The sequence below is a fragment of the Charadrius vociferus genome, unplaced genomic scaffold (assembly GCF_000708025.1).
Source record: "Charadrius vociferus isolate BGI_N301 unplaced genomic scaffold, ASM70802v2 scaffold832, whole genome shotgun sequence".
Taxonomy (NCBI): Eukaryota; Metazoa; Chordata; class Aves; order Charadriiformes; family Charadriidae; genus Charadrius; species Charadrius vociferus.
In genome coordinates, this window is record NW_009647232.1 from 28,004 (window position 1) to 48,581 (window position 20,578).

General features: G+C 38.0%; 1 protein-coding gene across 1 annotated transcript in view; it reads right to left on the reverse strand.

The window, feature by feature from the left end:
- The window catches only part of LOC104281797 (chromodomain-helicase-DNA-binding protein 1-like), a 73,918-nt gene that overhangs the window by 27,679 nt on the left and 25,661 nt on the right, over positions 1-20,578 (reverse strand). The window contains exons 5-17 of the mRNA XM_009879845.1: positions 17,860-18,009; positions 16,688-16,941; positions 11,601-11,826; positions 10,572-10,672; positions 10,132-10,310; positions 9,523-9,650; positions 9,229-9,445; positions 8,467-8,556; positions 7,422-7,612; positions 6,269-6,457; positions 5,931-6,093; positions 4,055-4,207; positions 3,694-3,765 (exon numbers count right to left, since the gene is read on the reverse strand). Of these exons, the coding sequence (XP_009878147.1) occupies positions 3,694-3,765; positions 4,055-4,207; positions 5,931-6,093; positions 6,269-6,457; positions 7,422-7,612; positions 8,467-8,556; positions 9,229-9,445; positions 9,523-9,650; positions 10,132-10,310; positions 10,572-10,672; positions 11,601-11,826; positions 16,688-16,941; positions 17,860-18,009 (2,113 nt within the window). The remainder of the gene's footprint in view (positions 1-3,693; positions 3,766-4,054; positions 4,208-5,930; positions 6,094-6,268; positions 6,458-7,421; positions 7,613-8,466; positions 8,557-9,228; positions 9,446-9,522; positions 9,651-10,131; positions 10,311-10,571; positions 10,673-11,600; positions 11,827-16,687; positions 16,942-17,859; positions 18,010-20,578) is intronic.

Sequence of the window (20,578 nt, forward strand, 5' to 3'; positions counted from 1 at the left end):
GGCTTTGAGCAGCTGGTCTAGTGGAAAGTGTCCCTGCCCATGGCAGGGGATTGGAACTAGATGATCTTTAAGGTCCCTTCGAGCTCTTAACCATTCTATGATTCTATGAAATTAGTTAAACGGGACTTTCCCTTTTGAACCCATGTTTATTGCATTGTTCTTTAAATGCCCTTCAACAGCACCCAGTATGATCTTCTCCATAGTTTTTCCAGGTACTGAAGTTAGACTAACAGGTTGGTCCTTTACTGGGTCTTCCCTCACACCCTTCTTGTAAATTCGAATAACATTGGCTAGCTTCCAGCCAGCAGGGACCTCCCTAGAGTCCCAGGACCTTTGGTAGATGATCGAGGGGTCCTGCCATAACATCTGCTAGCTCCTTCAGTACTCTGGGATGAATCCCATCAGGCCCCATGTACTTGTGAACATTCAGCTGATACAGCTGGTCCCTTACAATTTCAGTGTCCACAAATGGAAAGTCATTGTTCACACACTCGTGGCCCTCTGACTCAGGGGACCGGGCAGCCCAAGTATTATTAAAGACTGAGGCAAAAAATGCACTGAATACATCCAGTTTTTCTTCATCCCTATTAGTCAGTTGACCATGTTCAACAACTATCTTTCCAGTTTTCTTTAGACCTTCTTTTGCTATTAAGATACTTTAAAAAGCCATTCTTATTATCTGACACAACACTGGCCAGTTTCAAGTCTAATTGAGCTTTGGCTTTTCGTGTCTTCTCCCCGCATATACAAACCATGGGTCTATAATCTTCCGCGAAGCCTGTCCTCACTTCCAGAGATCATGCAATTTTTTTTTCCTCCTGAGCTCCACGAGGAGTTCCCTGTTCAGCCAAGCTGGTCTTTTGCTTGACTTTTGACACAGTGGAATTGCCTGCTCCTGTGCTTCTAAAAGGTGGTTATTAAAGACTGACCAGCACTCGTGGACTCCTAAGCCCTCAAAAGCAGATTCCCAGGGTACTCTGCTAAGTAGCTCCCTGAGTAGCTTAGAGTTTGCTCTCCTGAAGTCCAGGGTAGCAACTCTGCGGACTTTTTCTCATTACACTGAACATTTTGAACTCAACCATTTCATGATCACTGTGGCCAAGACAGACACCTACCAACACACCCCCATGAGCCCTTCTCTATTCACAAATAGCAAGTCTATCTTTCCTAGTTGGCTCACTCAGTACTTGTGACAAGAAGTTATCTCCTACAAAGTTCAAGAATTTCCAAGACCTGTTCGTCACAGCAGTATGATATTCCCAGTTGATCTCTGGGAAGTTGAAATCTCCCATGAGGACAAGAGCTACTGATCCAGAGATTTCTCCTAATTGCCTGTAGAATAACTCATCAGTGCTTACATCCTGGCTGGGCGATCTGTAGTAGACACCCACTACAACATCTCCTTTGTTTTCTGCCCCCCTAATCCTCACCCAGAGGCTCTCAACCACATCACACACTAACTGTAAGGGCTGTACAGTCAAACCTCTCCCTTACATACAGTGTGAGACCTCCACCTCACCTGCCCTGCCCATCCCTCCTGAACAGCCTGTAGCCCTCCATCCCAGCACTCCCATCATGGGACTCATTCCACCAAGTCTCACTAATACCAATGATATTGTAGCTCTGGGAACTGACCAATGCTTCCAGTTCATCCTGTTTGTTTCTCATACTATGTGCATTGGTGTACGAGCATTTCAGATACACTCCCAAGCCCTCCATGCTTCTAGGAGCAGTGTCAATGCTCCCACTAGCATTGCCACCCTCAGGCGATGCCATGCCAACCCTTGGCTTACCTACTGCAATCCTGTTGGTATCCCCTTCCCAAATCGATTCTAGTTTAAAGCTCTCTAGATCATTATGTTGTGGGTTAACCCCAGTAGGCAGTAAGCACCACACAGCCACTCAATCACTTCTCCCCCACACCTCAGTGGGACAGGGGAAGAGGAAGAGAAGACTAAAAGCAACGAAATTTGAGGGTCGAGATAAAAATCGTTTAATAAGCAAAGGAGAAGTGGAAGAAGAGATAAAGAAAACAAAACAAGTGATGCAAAGGAAATCATTCGCCACTTCCCATGTGTAGGACCGATGCCCAGCCAGTTCCCAAACAAAAGATGGCTAACCTTCCTAAACTCCCTCCTCTCCCTTTTTATCACTGAGCATGACATTATACGGTATGGAATATCTCTTTGGGTAGTTTGGGTCATCTGCCTGGTTATGTCCCCTCCCAATCTCTTGCACACCCCCAATCTATTCACTGGGGGGCAGAGTGAGAGAAAGAAGGCCTTGACACTATGCAAGCACTGTTCAGTAACAGTTAATACACTGGTGTGTTATTAGCATTGTTTTTGTCACAAATCTAAAATACAGCACCGTACGAGCTGCTATGAAGACAATTAACTCCAGCCCAGCAGACCTACTATAAATAAAAAGCAAACTGAGATAAATTTCAAGTGTTTTTTTTGCCGGGGTCAATGCTTTTCAACATATTCATAAATAATATGAAAATGAGATGAGCAATGATGTGACAAAGTTTGCAGATGATATGGAGTTATTCGGGGACAAATACAAAGGACTACAGAAGGATCATATGAGACAGGCAATAAAAAAAGCATATGAAATTAAAGATAAAGTGAAATAGGAAATAAATTTGTGTTTAAATACAGTGAAAGGTAATAGCAAGTCATTACTGCTCAGGAACAAGTCCTTGTAGTTATCATAGATATTTCCATTAATACCTTAGCTCAGTAATAGCAAAAAAAAAAAAAAAGTATGAAGGTTTATTGATTATTAGAAAAGAAATAGAGAATAAAACAGGAAACAATTTTATTGCTGCACAACTCCATAATTTGCCTCCATTCTTGAATACCATGTGAAGTTTGGATACCCCTTCATCTTAAAAACTGTACAGTACAACTACAAGGATTCCAGAAAAAGGCAATGATGTCTATACTAGAAAATGAAAACAAAAATAACTTCTGTATTTAGCAAATAGCTGAAGTTTATGTTTGAAATTAAGTCCTTTCTCCTCAACCACAGCAGAAACATAAGCTCAGCTGCAACTGAAAAATGCTATGCTTCTATTACTGAAAAAAAACTACCAGTGTAGGACAAAAGACCCAAGATTGTCAAAGGTATGGAAAGACTTCCATAGTAGGAAACCTAAATAAACTAGGAATCTTAAGTGGTACACAAACAATGGCTAGAAATCAGTTCTTCAGTTTCTCCCAGGGCAAAAAATGAAGGTAACAGAAGCCAGATTTAAACCTATTAAAGATAGTTTTTCTTCATGCAAGGATATACACAACTCGGTTCTGCCCATTACCTAAGTAGGTTTTCGATGTCAAAAGCTTGTGTCAAAGTTCAGTGCTCCTGTAAAAATTGCAGGAATAAGTCCTACACAACAAAATAAATTAAATTCTTCAGTTTTTATACAGTACTTAAAATTACTTTGATAAAGAGCACTGACAAAAATCTAAAAATATAACTATGTAGTTATAGTAGTTAAACACCATTTTGATTTTTTTGTTTGTTTGTTTGGGGATTTTTGTTTTGTTTTGGTTTGGTTTTTTTTCATATAATACATCCCTCACTTTATTCTGTCTTCAGTTTTTGTGTAATTTTTGTTATATTTCTTGGGGGAAAAAAAATTGAAACTGAGTAGAATAAGAACACAACCACCCACTAATACCATACCTCTGATCCTTCTGCATTAAAATGATCCAGTGCTTGTTTCCTCAATTCCCCTTTTATTGATCCATCAAGCCTCTAAAGAGATGAACAATACAGTTAAAAAGGAACTCTTACTATATTCTAATTGGAGCAACTTGAATCCTCAATTGCCAAAACAATTGGGAGGAGAAATAAGAGTAATGTAACACTTCATCTTTCTAATTCATCAGTTTAATTTCAAAATACTATTTAGCATATAGTAATTGCCAGTCTTTTCCTGTACATAAAATTAAACTTTCATAAATCTTTCTATTAAAAGGACACTTTTCTTAAGATAAAGTGGTAAAGATCAAGGCTTCTTGGTTACTACCAACAAAATTCTTACCTGAAAGGGAAACTGACGATACTTCAAATACTCTGCTAGGATGTCTAGCATCCTCACCATCTGAGAGAAAATCAGCACTCTGTTGCCACGTTCTCGTAGACGAATCAGTAGCTTGTCAAGAAGGATTAGTTTCCCACTGCTACGTATTAAATGCTACAAGACAAGAAAACGTGTATTATAAAATAAGTTCACCTCAACAATAACATACACTGCAGATGGTTAGACATTCATTAACTGATTATGAAAGTTTAATAAGTATTTAGCCTGTCCTGATCTTGTAAAAACTAATTATAGAAGCATTAAGCACTCTAACTGAAATCAACAGGAGTACTGACTAGCATGTTTTTCAAATAAATGCATTTCTCAGCTCTGGCTCATAAAACAGCATCTTAACATGTCATTAAAATATTAAGTAAATATACTGTGCTATGAGTTAGAGCAGTTACAGTGTATACTCAAGTTCTTTTTTACCAAATAAACAACAACGATGAGACTACCTTAGTACTACTTGCTCCTCACTTTGTCTTTTGAACAGAAATAAGCATTGCTAGTTGAGCCTCAAAGTATTTTTAAATAATGCCTAATCAGTCAAGTAATAATGCCTAATCAGTCAAGTTTCTTAGGCAAGATAAAAGTGAGAGGAATCTTGTTTGTAGAGGTCAACAGGCTTTAGTTAGGTTACAATGTTAAACCTTCTCAGCTCCAGTGGGAACAATTAGAACAGAAATTCAGGTGCATGCCGAATTTAATGTTGAAAACATTAGGCCTCTTTTGCTGAAGAGGCTCAGGATAGAATTTTGGGGAATAAAAAATTTGGATTTAAGTGCTTTTATTCATTATGCCAGAAATGAGAAGGACATATCATTCATAATTAGAGCTAACAAGGCTTATTCAGATGAGCCAAGGAAATCATTGTTACAAGTATGCAATTAGCAATAATGGCTGAACAGTTCTGATGAGTTTCATTATAAATTTAAGTATTTAGAGTGTGCCAAGTTGCAAATGAAACATCCTTTAGCTTTAATAAGCACTTTATAATATAAAATAGCTTGTGCAGTGACAGCTTGTGATTTCAATCTAGTAGTTTTGGGAAAGTATTTAAATTATGAACTTCAAAGCTTACAGACACGACACCACACCACACCACCCCCCGATCTTTATAAACATTTATGTTGTTATAAACTGCATCAATTATAACAGTCCTTTTATTTGTTGCTGTGGTTCTCAATAGTTTTAGTACAAAGATTAGTTTACCTTTACAAAAAACCCCCAAACTATAAACCCACAACACAATCACAGACTATCTTTGGTAGTGATGCTATAATTGCTTTCATTTATAACAACAAAACAACCAGGCTAAGCTTTGGATGTTTATTACTTTTATTTCCTTTCACTTTGGTTGTTTGAAGGCATGCAAAGAACAGTGTTTGATTACAAAAATGCTTAAAGAGATTCTGCAGATTACCTTCTGCTATCACATGGATTGTTGGTGGACCACTGTCAGTCACATGCCTTTGCATTTATATTCAATTTACCTGTATTTTAACTGCTTCATTTTAATCTGGATTTAAAATAGGTCTTAAGTTTATTTAGTCTAAAAATACACAGACTATTTCAGACGATTTTCTTTTTATTTTGATCATAATTCAAGCCACGGATATTTTATTTAGTATTGATCTATCTATTATTCAGTTCTAGTTAAGAAACAAACAAACAAAATCAATTCACTTACCTGTAAAACCCAGGATGCACATTTAATAGAGAACTTTTTCTTTCTTAATACACTTTAATAAGAACTAATAAATTGCCAGAACGCTATAAAATTACCGCGTACATATTTGAGATGTAAAAACACTTTAAAAAAAAAAGGTATTACCTGTAAGGCCTCCTGTTTATTATAGAATTCATTATCATCTGGTGGTTTAATGAGGTAGCAATGGTTACAACACTTCTTGAGTTCCATCATGATGTTCAAAAAGCCTGAGGTACTGCCTTTTGAACCTTTACTGAGGGCTTTATAATTCCTGGTTAAAATCCACCTATGATATAGAACGTGCAATGGAAGTAATTTCTAATCATTTGTAGAAATATGAAGGATGTAAGCTCTCAAAACATCAGTTCAAATTACATTATGAAAATTATTACACTTGAGTAATTTTCATATATATATATATAAAATTAAAATAGCAGGAATTAAAAAGTGTCATTACTTACTTGTAATATTGCTTCTGCAATGCACTCATTTCCATCCTCAAAATTTGTTCAACCTTTGCAGGTAAAGACTTTTCTACATCTTTTTTAACTCTTCTGAGTAGAAATGGTTCAAGTTCTTTGTGAAGACTTGCATAACCAAACTCTCTCCCTTTGCCATGCTCCTCTTCAAAATCTTCCCAGGAAGAAAACCTTCAACATAAGAATGAATAAAGGTAAAATAGTGACATACTGTGAACACAGACACACAAAGACCATAAATATATCACATGTGCACAAACACATATTCTTCTTCTCCACTCCCCTCTTTTTTATTAAATACGTTTCTGAATTTGCATCTCACAAGAAATTCCAAATATTTTGTCTGCAAATAGGAGAATGGAAATTTCCGAACTTTTGCAGAATTAAAGTAGTTGTATAGCTGGAGGAAGTGCAAGAGAACAGACCACTCTGCATACCTTTTGCAGCTTGTATGGACTAGCTGAAACGTGATTATCCTCTGGTATGTGCTAACAGACTAAGAGAATGGACTTTGTGATCAAATGAAGAATAGGTGCCAGACAACAATCTTAGTGGCTTTGCTTGTAAGGTTCTGAAGAAGTCAATGCAATGCATAGCTCCGAAACCAATTTGAGCTACAGTGCTTTGTATTTAACAAGATATATGAAAGGAACACCTGGTCTTATTTATCCCAGATATAAACAGAGGTCAGTATAGAATAATGTCAATACAGTAAACCTGTTCTATGCAAACCATAAGGGCAAATTGGCTGCCTGACTGAACTACTGTTTATTGGGCACTGTGGTCTTATTTTCATTCATGGTACTAACACAGAAAAGAAGACATCCTCAGCCCCATTTTAATTCCCTAGAGTAAATCCATGTGATTTTCCTTTTAGATTAAGATGAAGCATCTTTTCAGGGTTCTGAGCCATACATCAATCCATCTTTTTTGTGGACTGCTAAAAGAGAAAAAGTGACAACTACTACCAAAATAATTTATCAAGAGCAGCATGAAAAATATATGCATCTATTTTATATAAATATTTAAACTATTTCACAATGCAATTCTTTATCTTTATTGATTCTCCAATCACTACAATATTCCGCTGTAAGAAACTTGACCACAACAACAACAAAAAAATCACATTCCTTACTTTTCTGGCATGATGAAGTGCAGCAAAGACCAAAGCTCCTTGAGGGAGTTTTGCAGAGGGGTTCCAGTAATAAGAAGACGATGATTAGACTTAAAGTCTATTAAAGTCTTATACAGAAGGGAATCATCATTTTTTAAACGATGAGCTTCATCAACTCCTATAAATACCCAATTCAGACCACCAAGGAATGACTTAAAGAAATTGGGGGGGGGGGGGAGAAACATTATACAAGTTAATATATAATGCAATTTCTGACATTTTACATGAGTTTATATATACACCATCACTCCTTTTATTTTAATAACAAATGGACACCTATATGTTTTTAGTATTAATGGTTTTTATGTTTGCTAGATTCAATAAAAGGCTATGCAGGCATCCCAAGTTTAAAAGGAAAGTATAAACCAAGTTTATACTTGGGGGGGAGGAGGAAGGCAAAAAGCTGATCTACAAATTTTCAGTTGACAAAAAAAATTAAAATCCACTATCGACTCTCTTCTTTCCAGCATGTACAAACAAATGAAATAGCCAACAAGCTGAACTTTTTTAATTAAAATTTTCATATGCCGGTAGGATTAACAATAACTTTATGTGCTACCATCATGAAGAGAGTAGTAATATACATATACATAATACTGCACACACAAATACAAAGATAAAACGTGATTTCAGAGTTGTGAATCACAGGTGTTTGGGGCTAGGGGTTGGTTTATTTTTTTCAGTTCCTGGATGATGGTCTAACAGGAAAGTAGAGATTTTGAGATGTGAAGAAACTACTACAGTAATGCGAAGCTCAAGTAAACTGAAGAAAAAGAATTTTTACCCACTCGATGGGGGATGGGGGGGGAGGGAGGGTGCAGAAAGTCTCACCACACATACGTAAAATCTAGAAGTGCTTAAAGAAAACTTCACTGTCATACTTCCAAGAGTAAAGCTGTCATACTCCCCATCCATTTAATGGCCCAGAACCAAATAACTGCCAACTCTAAAGGAGTTTTACATTCTACAAATTATTTTATCTCAGTGAAGAAGTAAGTGTGATTACCTTATCCTTCAGCAAAATTTCATAAGTTGTTAGAAGTATATTAAATTTTAATCGCTTGGTCTGTGGATGCATCCATTCATGAGTTCTTATCTACAATAAGAATCAAGTGAATGATGAGCTAGAGGAAAATTGTCTTATTAATCAGGATGACTTCAGGTACTACAGCAATATAGATGTTAAGTGACATACAAGAATCTGATCATGAAAAAGGAACATAACACGTGAATGTGTTTGTTTTGGGTTTTTTTTAATTTATTAAACAATGGTGGTGGGGTGCTTTTGTTTTGTTGTCTTTGTGGATTTTTTTGTGCGTGTGCTTTGGGGTTTTTTTGTGCGTTTTGGTGGGTTTTTTTTACATTTTAATGGATAAGGTACATTCCTCTTGGATAAGGTTACATTCCTCTTTTCAGAAAACAAATTAAGATTATGTCTGTCTGGCTTAAATATTTATTTTATGCACCTAAATAATCACATGACAAAAGACAATTTTATGCACCTAAATAATCACATGACAAAAGACAATTTATTTTCAAATGCAAGTTTGAATTTTTAATCCTTTTTATTAAGCAGAAATGAAATCTTTCACATACATTTATATTGGATCAACATTTATGCTTTTAATTTTCATTTTAAACACATACAATGTTTCAAATAAGTATTTGCTCATTCCTAATCAAAATATTGGAGATTAGCATAAGACAGGAAAATAAAGTAAGTCTTGTTTACCACTAATCTTTTTCAATGATACAAAGAAATACTCACCATATTTCTACTAGTTATATCTCCTAAGTAAACCACAGCATTCATCTGAGGAGCCCAAGTTTGAATCTCTCTTTGCCAAGATGTCAAGGTAGAAAGTGGCACGACTAGCAAGAAAGGTCCATACAGTTGATGTTCGTGAAACAGGTAGTTCAGAAAAGAAATTGTTTGTATTGTTTTACCCAGACCCATTTCATCTGCAAGAATACAACTATTCCCTCTAAAAAAAAAAAAAAAAAAAAAATTATAAATGCTTTCAAATTAAAACCAGTAAGACTACTTTAAGACTATACTTACTTGCACCACGAGTGAGCAAGCCAATTCAGTCCATTTAACTGATAATCTCTTAACTCTAAACTCTCATGTCCTCCAATATAAGATGGTTGCTTCTTTAGTGCAACAAACCTCGGCCTCTGTTTTAGAATCTGTCAAAAGCAAATTCAGCATCAGTCCTACTACTAAGTGAAGTTACCAAAATGTCTTCTTATAGAAACAAAGTAGCAGTAGGAATCTATTTGGTCACCAAGTCTAGTCTTTATTCATCACAGACAACTAGGCCATATAACAATATCAGCCCATTTACAAGCTAAAATTAGTTTGACTGCTGACCTAAATTCCACAACAGAAGTGACGTAAACTCATTCACAAAGGTTACTTTTAAAACAAATTAAAGTACTAAACAATATCATCTTTGAATAGCAATAAAAGTAGTAGGGAACAAATATCTACAAAAGACTATTCTTAATCGTGATACTTGCTACATATATAAATATAGCTATCATTATTACTGTTCTGGACAACATTCACAAAATATTATGTAATATGCATCTTGGTTTTGGATGTGTAAAATATGTCAACTTTTTTTAATTATCAAACTGTATAAATCCATTGAAATTACACACTCACCTTGCAGTCCTTAAATGGAGTGGTCTTGGATTGATTTCTGCTAAAATACTCATCAATACATGCCTGAAATTTTTTGGCAATGAGAGCACCATCTTCCCAGCTACATTCCGAGTAAGGCAGACCCTGCCATTTGCAATAGTAATCTGGATAACCAGCTGCTGATTTCTGATTTGAATGAGCTGCAGAAATGCATCAGAGATACTAGATCAATATTTTCCTTCTGTATTTTAAGAAAGCACTCATTTTAGGTGATAAGATAAAATGAACTAGTTTCACAACAAAGACAGTATGACAACTTTTCTCTTCATCAGAGATTTTTTTTTTGCTTTAAGTTGTTAGGGATATTAATAACCCAAATTTCTAAACTATAAATTCAACATGCAAGCAATAAACTTGTAATATTCTCAACACTGTTTTCCATCTGGAAGTTTGTCACGTACCAATTATTCTTTCCACTATTTGATACTGTTTATGTAGATCATCTGTAAGTTCCTGCTGGCAGTTATAATATTCCACATCTTCTGGAGAAGCATTTTTCAGCCTGAAATGGGAATTTAGTTGCAGCACTTATTACATTGTGTAGTTCTAAAACTAAGAAAATCTGGCAATTTTAAAGCTCTGAACGTAAACACCATAGGAATGCTGCTTAATGAGCTTCTTAGAAGAAGCTACAACTCTGAAATTCCTGCTATAAAAGTGTTGGATCTGGCCTAGGTACCTCATCACTGATGACTGAGAAAGCTTATCAAGAGACATTACTATCAGCTACAGTTTGTACTAGTCACGCAAATCATTTACAATATCTGTTCTCAACACTGAGTAGTGTAGTTCACATGGTATTTTCATGGAACAGCACTGATGGCTCACTAGAGGAATCTATCTTATGAGTAGGAGATGCTAAAAATCCCACCATTATTCATAGATTATATTAAACATACTAATAAAATGGAATACCAAAACATAGCACTAAAACATAAGGATTTTTTTCAATTCTTGGTTCTGAGGCTTTAACAGAAGTTTGAGCCAAGAAAACTGAATGCTGTAATGTTTTGAGTGCTTTAGCTATTTCTGATTTTTTTTTTTTAATCTCTGTGGCAATTCCTGAAGAACTCTGATCAAAATATAATCAATGACAAAATTAGTAAAAGGTAAGATTTAAAAGAAAAACAGAAAAGCCACCACCCATCTTGCTAAAATTTCATTTGTAACAGACACATTAAAATCTAGGTGCAGAAGCTGCTTCCTTAAAGGCCTGATTTTACAAGATGTGTGAGTATTCTCACTTGCTCAAGTAAAGTTGGTATGCTTAGAATCTTACAGGATCATAAGGTGTTAGGGAAGCTTCAACTTTAAAACTTTTGTCTTCCGGTTGTATAGGCACTTGAAACTATGCCTTAAAAAAGAGGCAATAAAACATCTATATTATTACAAAAAATATGCAACATAGAAGTAGTTATAAAAATACTTACCAGCGTTTTGTTTCCTGATCCTTTTTCTTATAGTTGTCCAGTTTCTTCATTCCTTTAACATTTTGTTGCTTCAGTGTTTCCTCAGTTTCCCAAGTATTATGGATGTGTGACCAGCCTTTCCATTTAATAAGATACTGTACTTCTCCTAGCTCCTTTGACATTTCAAACCCGGTATTTGGGTCACCATCTGCCTCAACTGCATAGATGGTGGTTGCAGCACCAGTGGCTGATAAAGAAACCACACCATAAGGCTTGATTAAGCGTGCCATAAATTAACCAGTAAAAAACATACTGCAGAAAGCAATTTGTGATGCTCTTATATGAGCATGTAACTTAACTAATTATATATACAACTCCTATGTCACTCCTCTTATTTGAAGACTTATGATGCAGCTACATTAACACATGCACAAGTATACCAACAAGATTCAAAAAAGCAACCAAAAAAACTCTGCATCTAACCTATAGTATCACATCTCGAGAATTTTCTTAGCATTCCTAGTTTTTCTAGTGATGCCTAGAGAATGCTCCGCTAACACTGTTTGCTGTCATCTTTGCTATATCCTGCTCATCTCTGAGAATATAACAGATATTTGACATTGTGCTTAATCGGCCTGCTATTCAATTATTACTATGGATGCTATAAATCTAATTCACAGAACCAAAGAATAGTTGAGGTTGGACAGGATCTCTGGAGGTCATCTGGTCCAACCCTCATGCTCAAACAAGGTCATCTAGACCCAGTGGCCCAAGACCATGTCCAGATGGCTTCTGAATAGCTCCAAGGAGGGAAACTCCACCACCTCTCTGGAAAACCTGTACCAGTGCCCAGTCACCCTCACGGTTAAAAAAAGTCTTTCCTGATGCTCAGAGGGAACCTCCTGTGTTTCAGTTTGTGCCCATTGCCTCTCGTCCTGTCACAAGACACCACTGAAAAGAGCCTGGCTCTGTCCTCTTTGCACCCTGTCTTCTTGTATTTATATACATTAATGAGATTCCCCCCTGAGCGTTCTCTTCTCTGTCCCAACTCTCTCAGCTTTTCCTCGTAGGAGAGATGCTCCAGTCCCTTCATCATCTTTGTAGCCCACTCTCCAGTAGTGCCATCAGTCTCTTGTACTGGGGAGCCCAATACTGGACACTCCAGATGTGGCTTCACCAGTGCTGAGTAGAGGGGAATGAACACGTCCCTTAACATTGCCGGCAATACTTTGCCTAAGGCAGCCCAGGATACTGTTAGCCTTCTTTGCCCCAAGGGCGCATTGCTGGCTCATGTTCAACTTGGTGTCCACCAGGACCTGCAGGGACTCTTCTGCAAAGCTCCTTTCCAGCTGGGCAGCCCCCCAGTATGTACTGCACAGGGTTGTTCTCCCCAGGTGCGGGACTTGGCACTTCCCCTTGTTGAACTTCATGAGGTCAGCCCATTTCCCCAGCCTGTCAAGGTCCCTCTGGATGGCAGCACCACCCTCTGGTGTATCAGTCACTCCTCCCTGTTTTGCATCATCTGCAGACTTGCTAAAGGTGCACTCTTCTCTATCATCCAGATCATTAATGAAGACGTTGAACAGGATTAGACCCATTATCAACCCCTGGGGTACACCGCTAGTTATGGGCCTCCAACTAGACTTCGTGCCACTGATCCCCACCCTCTGGGCCCAGCCATTCAGACAGCTTTCCATCCACCTCACTGCTCATCCAACTTGTACATTAACATCTTCTTTATGAGGATCTTATGGGAAACAGTGTCAAAGGCCTTCCTGAAGTCTAGAGAAACAATATCCACTGCTGTCCCTTCATCTACCAGGCCAGTCATTTCATTGTAGAAGTTTATCAGATTGGTGAACCATGATTTCTCCTTTTCATGAAAGATGAAAAACTTACCTTGCAACCAGGTAGATCACTGGAGACTTGCTGGTGTGGGGCTCTTACATAATGTTCCCAAAGTATTCAAACAATAAAGAGACAACCAGGGTATTACCCAAACACAGGTTAATTTTTCACTGTCTACTAGTGTTCATACTCAGTTGTGCTAGGAAAAAAACCCTACCTTACATCTTTCATGACAGGAACAAACACGGAAACCAAAGGATCGCCAAGCCTCAAGCCCATCTAGTCTGTTACATAGTTCTGCATGTTTCCATGTGTATACAAAAAAAACCCACAAACCACCAAACAAAAAAAAACCCACATGAAATATAAAGCATAACTGAAAATGCCAGTTAAAGATTTACTGTAAAGAAAAGAGTTGCCATAAAAAAGCCACAATTTATACTGAATCATCCAAAACAAGTCTGCAAGACTAATTCAAGCTTGCTATAATTTAAGTGTGTTTTACAACAAAGTATGGTCTGGAAATCATTTATACCTATAGTAAAATCAGGTATTAAACACAAATGTAATTACCAAATGTATTAACGATTGGGTCATCACTGAAATCCTGAGGCTGGCAAAACTCTCCGTGGAATTGATGAGACGTTCTTCTGACTGAGTTCTTGAATCAGGCAGCTTCTATGGCTGTAGGCTTTGGAGGGACATCAGGGCCTTATTTTTCATTTCACTCATTTCTTAATTTTGGAATTTCTTTCTTTGGATTAAAGAGATATAAGGTAAATGGACAGATTGCAATGGATGATCTCCATCAGGAAAACAAATGCCTTGGTCTTTTGTGGGTTTTTTTTTTTTTTGGAAGGCAGGTTTTATCATATTGCAAATATTCTTCCAGACAGATGCAGGCTTTCTTGAGAGATAATCTGATGATCCCTGCTCTGGCTTTCCTCTTTTAAATACAGCTCAGCTGATGAGTCAGCTGTTCCACAGTCTCTTTTGCCATCTGTTTTGATTTAGAAATTAGTTTAAATTACAGATATGATTTTGGTCCATTCTTCCTTTTTTCATGCTATTTTTAAAGGAATGAATTTCTAGTAGGAAAGGAAGAAAGAGAAAGGAATATTTGATTAGCAAATGTCAGTAGAAGATGTAATCATCTGTCAGAACAACTTAATTTGTTTTCCTCAGTTGGCCTTACAGGAGTATTTGGCTACTTTTGATTTCATAGAGAATAATTGTTGGGGTTGTTTTGTTGGCTCAGCTGGACAATTGTATAATAGATGAGAGACTATTGAATGAACTCTCAATTTCTAAAAAGTCAGACATTCAGAGAAACCATCTAACTGACAGGCGTTTGTGCTACTGTATTCCTGTAGCTAAATAACGTATCATATACTTAAGGAAAAGCAACTTTTCTCACAGTACCTAACAAAAGCAGTATGATCAATTTCATGAGGAGGGTTAGCTGTCACTACAGCACTGTAATGGTTTTAAACTAAAAGGAAGGTAGATTTGGACTAGATATAAGGAAGAAATTTTTTTTTACAGTGAGGGTGGTGAAACAGTGGCACAGGTTGCCCAGAGAGGTGGTAGATGCCCCATCCCTGGAAGCATTCCAGGTCAGGTTGGACGGGCTCTGAGCAACCTGATCTAGTTGAAGATGTCCCTGCTCATTGCAGGGGATGTTGGTCTTGATGGGCTTTAAAGGTCCCTTCCAACCCAAACTATTCGATGACATCAGCCAGCTCCCTCAGCACTTGGTGCATCCCATCAGGGCCCATGGACCAGTTTGCTAAGTATTCCCTGACTTGATACTCTTCCACCAAAGGTACATCTTCCTTGTTCCAGACTTTACCCGTCAGGGAGTCCTGAAGGCCGGTCTTGCTAGTAAAGACTGAGGCTAAGAAGACATTCAGTACCTCAGCCTTCTCCACATCCTGTGTTACCAGAACCCTTCCCCATTCAGCAGCATACCCACATTTTCCTTAGTCTTCCTTTTGTCACCTATATACTTACAGAGGCCCTTCTTGTTGCCTTTGACAACCCTCGCCAGAATCAATTCCAAGTGTGCTTTGGCTTTCCTAACTGCATCTCTGCATGCTTGGAGAGTGTCTCTGTATTCCTCCCAGGTTACCAGTCCCTGTTTCCACATTCTGTATACCTCCTTTTTGGTTTTGAGTTTTGCCAGAAGCTCCTTGGTTATCCATACAGACCTACTGGCATTTTTGCCTGACTTCTTGCTCGTTGGGATGGGCTACTCTTGAACTATTTCTTCCTAAACTTGATTTACTACTATTTGTTTCCCCCCCATCTTTGGAATCTTATGTGGGGTAATTTTTAATTAAATACAATCAGTATTACAGCTGAAGCACACTAGTAGCAGGAAACAGGCTCATTTCTGTAAGGAGAGCCAAATAAGGAAGTGGACCCAACCAGATTCAGGGGACAGATATAGCAAGAGTGTGGCATTAAGCAAAAGACAGCACAAGCAGTAACAACATCTGGGCATGAAGAATATAAGAAGTGTAGTCCAAAAGGCTTTTGACACAGCAGTGACACTGTGCATTGGAGTAAGGGGCTAGAGTAAAACACTGGAATTTAGGACAGTATGGGAAAAGAAAGTTGAGAGGAAAGAGAGTGCAAGCTCTGAGACAGGTCAGAAACTCTAGGGATCAGATATGGGAAAAGTCAGTTCTGAAGTGTGAGTAGGCCTAAGTTTTCTATAATCAGAACCCTAATTTGCAGGCTAACACCCCTACCATCGTTCATAAAATTACTTTTAGAAGTGCACATGCAAACACACCACTGAAATTTTAGATTCCACCATTCATTGCATTATATTGGGACTATCTGTACAGGAATAACTGAAATCACAGCCTTCCCAACATCGTACTTCAACATTCAGGCTACTGGTTAGCTGTCCTATCCAGTCCAATTTTTCTCTACCCCCCGTATACAGTTTATACCTATCAGGTATCAATAAACTGTACAAATAGTAATGTAACAGTATGGTATGCATTTATGCAATATGGAACTATAATCCACTTCATTTTTTCTTTCTGCATTAATTAGTTACTTAAGTTCTATGTTTTACTATATACAGCTTACAAAAGAAACATCCTTATGAGCATGAAAACCAAAATAAGATTACTTTCTGGTATTTTTAAACTTATCCTTTACAAACACCATGGGTTACCTACAGCTGAGAACAATTGCTGTTTAAATTGCACCACAGCATCTTAAGAACACTGATAAAAAAATACCTCCTTTTCGGCCAATTCGACTATCCATAAACTTCTCTATAGTTTCAAATTCATCTTCTTCAGTTTGTGGGACATCTTCTCCACAAACTTCTAGCAAATCATCAGAATCTGTCTTGGTTTCTTCAGCTTCTTTGTAACTAATGTTGACTGTTGCCTGGCGACGAGATCCTCTCTTGTCATAGTCATCATCATCCGATGAATCAAGCTGCCTCTTTTTCTGTCCTGCAATCTTTTTGCTGCTTTTTGGCTCAATTCTTGAAGACAATAAGATACAACACAACAGTGGGGTTTCAACACAGACAACTACAAGCCTTCTGTATTTGTTTCTGAATATATATATTTCATGACTGCTCAGTTACACCACTTTCAGTTGGAGCAGACAGGAAAGAGGTATTCAACACAAACCACTGGTATGGTAACATGTTTTGTAGCTTAAAAAAAATCTTCTATTCTATATATATTCTATTCTATAGTTCTATAAGAATCATAGAATGGTTTAGGTTGGAAAGGACCTTAAAGATCATCAAGTTCCAACCTCCCTGCAATGGGCAGGGACACCTCCCACGAGACCAGGTTGCCCAAGGCCATGTCCAGCCTGGCCTTGAACACCTCCAGGGATGGGGCCTCAACAACCTCTCTGGGCAACCTGTTCCAGTGCCTTACAACCCTCAAAGTAAAAAACTTCTTCCTAATGTTTAATCTAAATCTGCCCTCTTCCAGTTTATATCCATTCCCCCTCGTCCTATCACTACATGCCCTAGTAGAAAGTCCTTCCCCAGCTCTCCTGTAGGCCCCCTTTAGGTACTGGAAGGCCGCAATAAGATCTCCCCGGAGCCTTCTCTTCTCCAGGCTGAACAGCCCCAGCTCTCTCAGCCTCTCCTCATAGGAGAGGTGCTCCAGCCCTCGGATCATCCGCATGGCTCTCCTCTGGACACACTCCAACAGGTCCATGCCTTTCTTATGTTGAGGACTCCAGAGCTGGATGCAGTACTCCAGGTGGGGTCTCACGAGAGTGGAGTAGAGGGGCAGGATCACCTCCCTTGACCTGCTGGCCACAGTTCTTTTGATGCAGCCCAGGATACGGTTGGCAAGAAATATTAATGTTTTCATTTGCCCATATAGCAGTACAATACTTGATCACGAATTAGAAATAGAACCAAAGAACTTCTTACCTGCTTGGAGGTTTCTGGCTTTTGACCTTGTTTTTTGGCTCATAGTCAGATTCACTATCTTCACAACTGCTTTTCTCTCTATCTTCCTCTGATTCAGAATCAGAACCAGTTCCTGATACCGACCCTGACCCAGACATTTGCCAGTCTTCACTGTATATATTGAGAGACAAAACAGTAACTCATATTAGTTTTTTGGTTTGGGTTTTTTTTTTTGGTTTTGTTTTTAAATCAGGTATTCACCACAGGCTTGCTGCTTTAATTTCAACATTATTCACAGAAATAAGAATGGTATAATAGTCATTTCAGCTGGAAGGACAGAAACTTATCATGAACGGATAACAGGTAAAAATATCCAATGGCTTCAAAGGGAGTTGAATTAAGTTTTTTGTTATCAAGAGGTAGATGTAAAAAACAAATCAAACAAAAAAATCTGGATTTCTGTATAAATTACAGCTTTAATAACTGAGTTAATTTGACATCAATAAACCCAAAGACCTAAAGAAGACTTTAGCTGGAAAGATACATATTTACTGGAACTTATCTATGCTTAAGTCATAAAACCCCATAACATTATATTTTGCAGAATCCAAAATTCTCTAATAGCTATGTTGCCTGTGCCTCATGTGAATTCAGCACAGGAACCAAAAATAATGTAGAATCGGATTTGAGAAACACACAGAAAGACTTGAACCATGGCAATCTGAGAGGCATTGGCTACTATGATACTAAGCCACTTGTGACTCCCAGTGGCAGTATCTCTGTGCTCCTGCTTAGCTGAGATCATCTACTTTGCAACAGGAAAGATGTACCCACTGATCAACAGTATCTTACCTCAGACTCTGTACAGAGAAATTTAATCTTAATAGTGGTGGTGGGGGGAGAGTCTGGCATGCTGTGGTGGTGCAACAACCCTCCCAATCCCCCCCTCCTTTTAGGCCACTTGGTGCGATTCCCCCCCCCACCTGGGCCACATAACAATACAATGGACCAGAACCTTATGTCAACCCATTAACACTTGGGACACACAATGGTCCAATATAAAAGAAAGAAAGTGAAGGGTGATGGACCAGAACATTATGGCAACCCCTTAGTGCACCTGGCTCCCGTGACTCCTATCACTTGGAAACAATAACAGTAATCGATCATTTCTAACAATATATGGATTGCAGCCCAAAGATGGGGGTGATACCAGAACTTCAAGATCTAGCAAGTTCTGGGCTTGCACAACTGGTGGAAAGTACCAGAATATCCCATTGTCCAAGTTGGGCCAGAGTGGAAAAGTACCTGACGAAAGTCAACTATCTCGGACCCTATAAGTAGTGATTCTAGTGAGACCCTTTGAGCTCTTCTGGATTGCAGCGGGCTGTGACCAGCATCTCCCCTGAGTTGGGACGCCGCTCAGGCAGACATCTCGAGGGTTAAAGGGCCAGGGCAAGACAACCCCTCTTGAGTCTCAGTTATCAACAGCTGAGGAATGCTGATGCATTGTATTTACTCTAAACTCGAGAAGGGAGAAATTTTAACTATAGGCTAGCCTCTCTTTCATCCACCTTTTCTATCCATGTGTCTCTAATATAAACATTAGCTCTTATGAGTGTGTGTTCTTATACTTTAGTGGATCCAAATATTTTCTGTCCATTCATCTGTATTTGTGTAAGGAGTCAAAAGGGGCACCTGTTGGCTCACTGGAGTTGCCCGCTGTAAAGGTATCTTTGGTCCTAGCAGTTAAACTCATGTGCGTGCGACTCCTCGAGTGGTATGTGTTTGTATGTTTGTGTTCATATGCATATGTATCGATTTGGGATATCTTATAGTAAGTTAGTGTGAATCTTGTCATCTTCGAATCTGTAATTAAGTTGTTGTTCAATTATTTTGTTAAATCATCTTGTAAATCCTTAAATTGGTTAACGATTAAGTGCTGCTAAAATTCAACCTCTTGATCTGCCTCAAATCATTAATAAATTTTGAATTGCTGCTAAAACATAACAGTGTCAAATATTTCCATCTGCGACACATGCATTCTTGAAAGGTTGCTAAATCTTTATACTGCCATCTATTATCAGGTTTAGGGGTCTTTGATCAAGATGCTCAAACAGTACTAATGGCCTTAAAAGGTGGAACATTACTCAAAGACCTTTTCATTAAATTTCAGATCAGGAAGCCTAAGAATCAGTGCTTTGACACTTGTTTCACTTAAATATGCATTTGTCCTATAAGTTACGTTTTCATTGTGGTCAATACATTTGTGTGTCTTGGAAATACTATAGAATCATCTGTCTTCTTAAAAGATTTTTTTCTGCAAGCAGTAAATTAAAAACCACCCAAACAAGACCCCCGCCCCCAAATAAAAACATAAAAGCTCCACCCCAAACCAACGCCCCCACTCTATGCAAATCCACAACCAGTATTTATTTGGAGATATAGACAACATAAAATGCCATAGTCTAGGGCTTGGATCCTGTACTAAGTTATATAGAGAGAAATCTGATCTGCATGTCAGATAACAACTGCAAACATACTTGTTAAAAATAGCTATAAATCAAAATTGAAGCACTGGATATATGAGGTTATTTGGTTACTAGTTTCCAAACTTAAATATCTTCCCTATAACAGAGTATATTATTAGGTGGAATCACATTCTTAAGTAACAGAAGACTGTGAATAACAATTCATCACTACAGAAATACTATTTTGCACAGAAAGCTTTTTCACCTCCCCC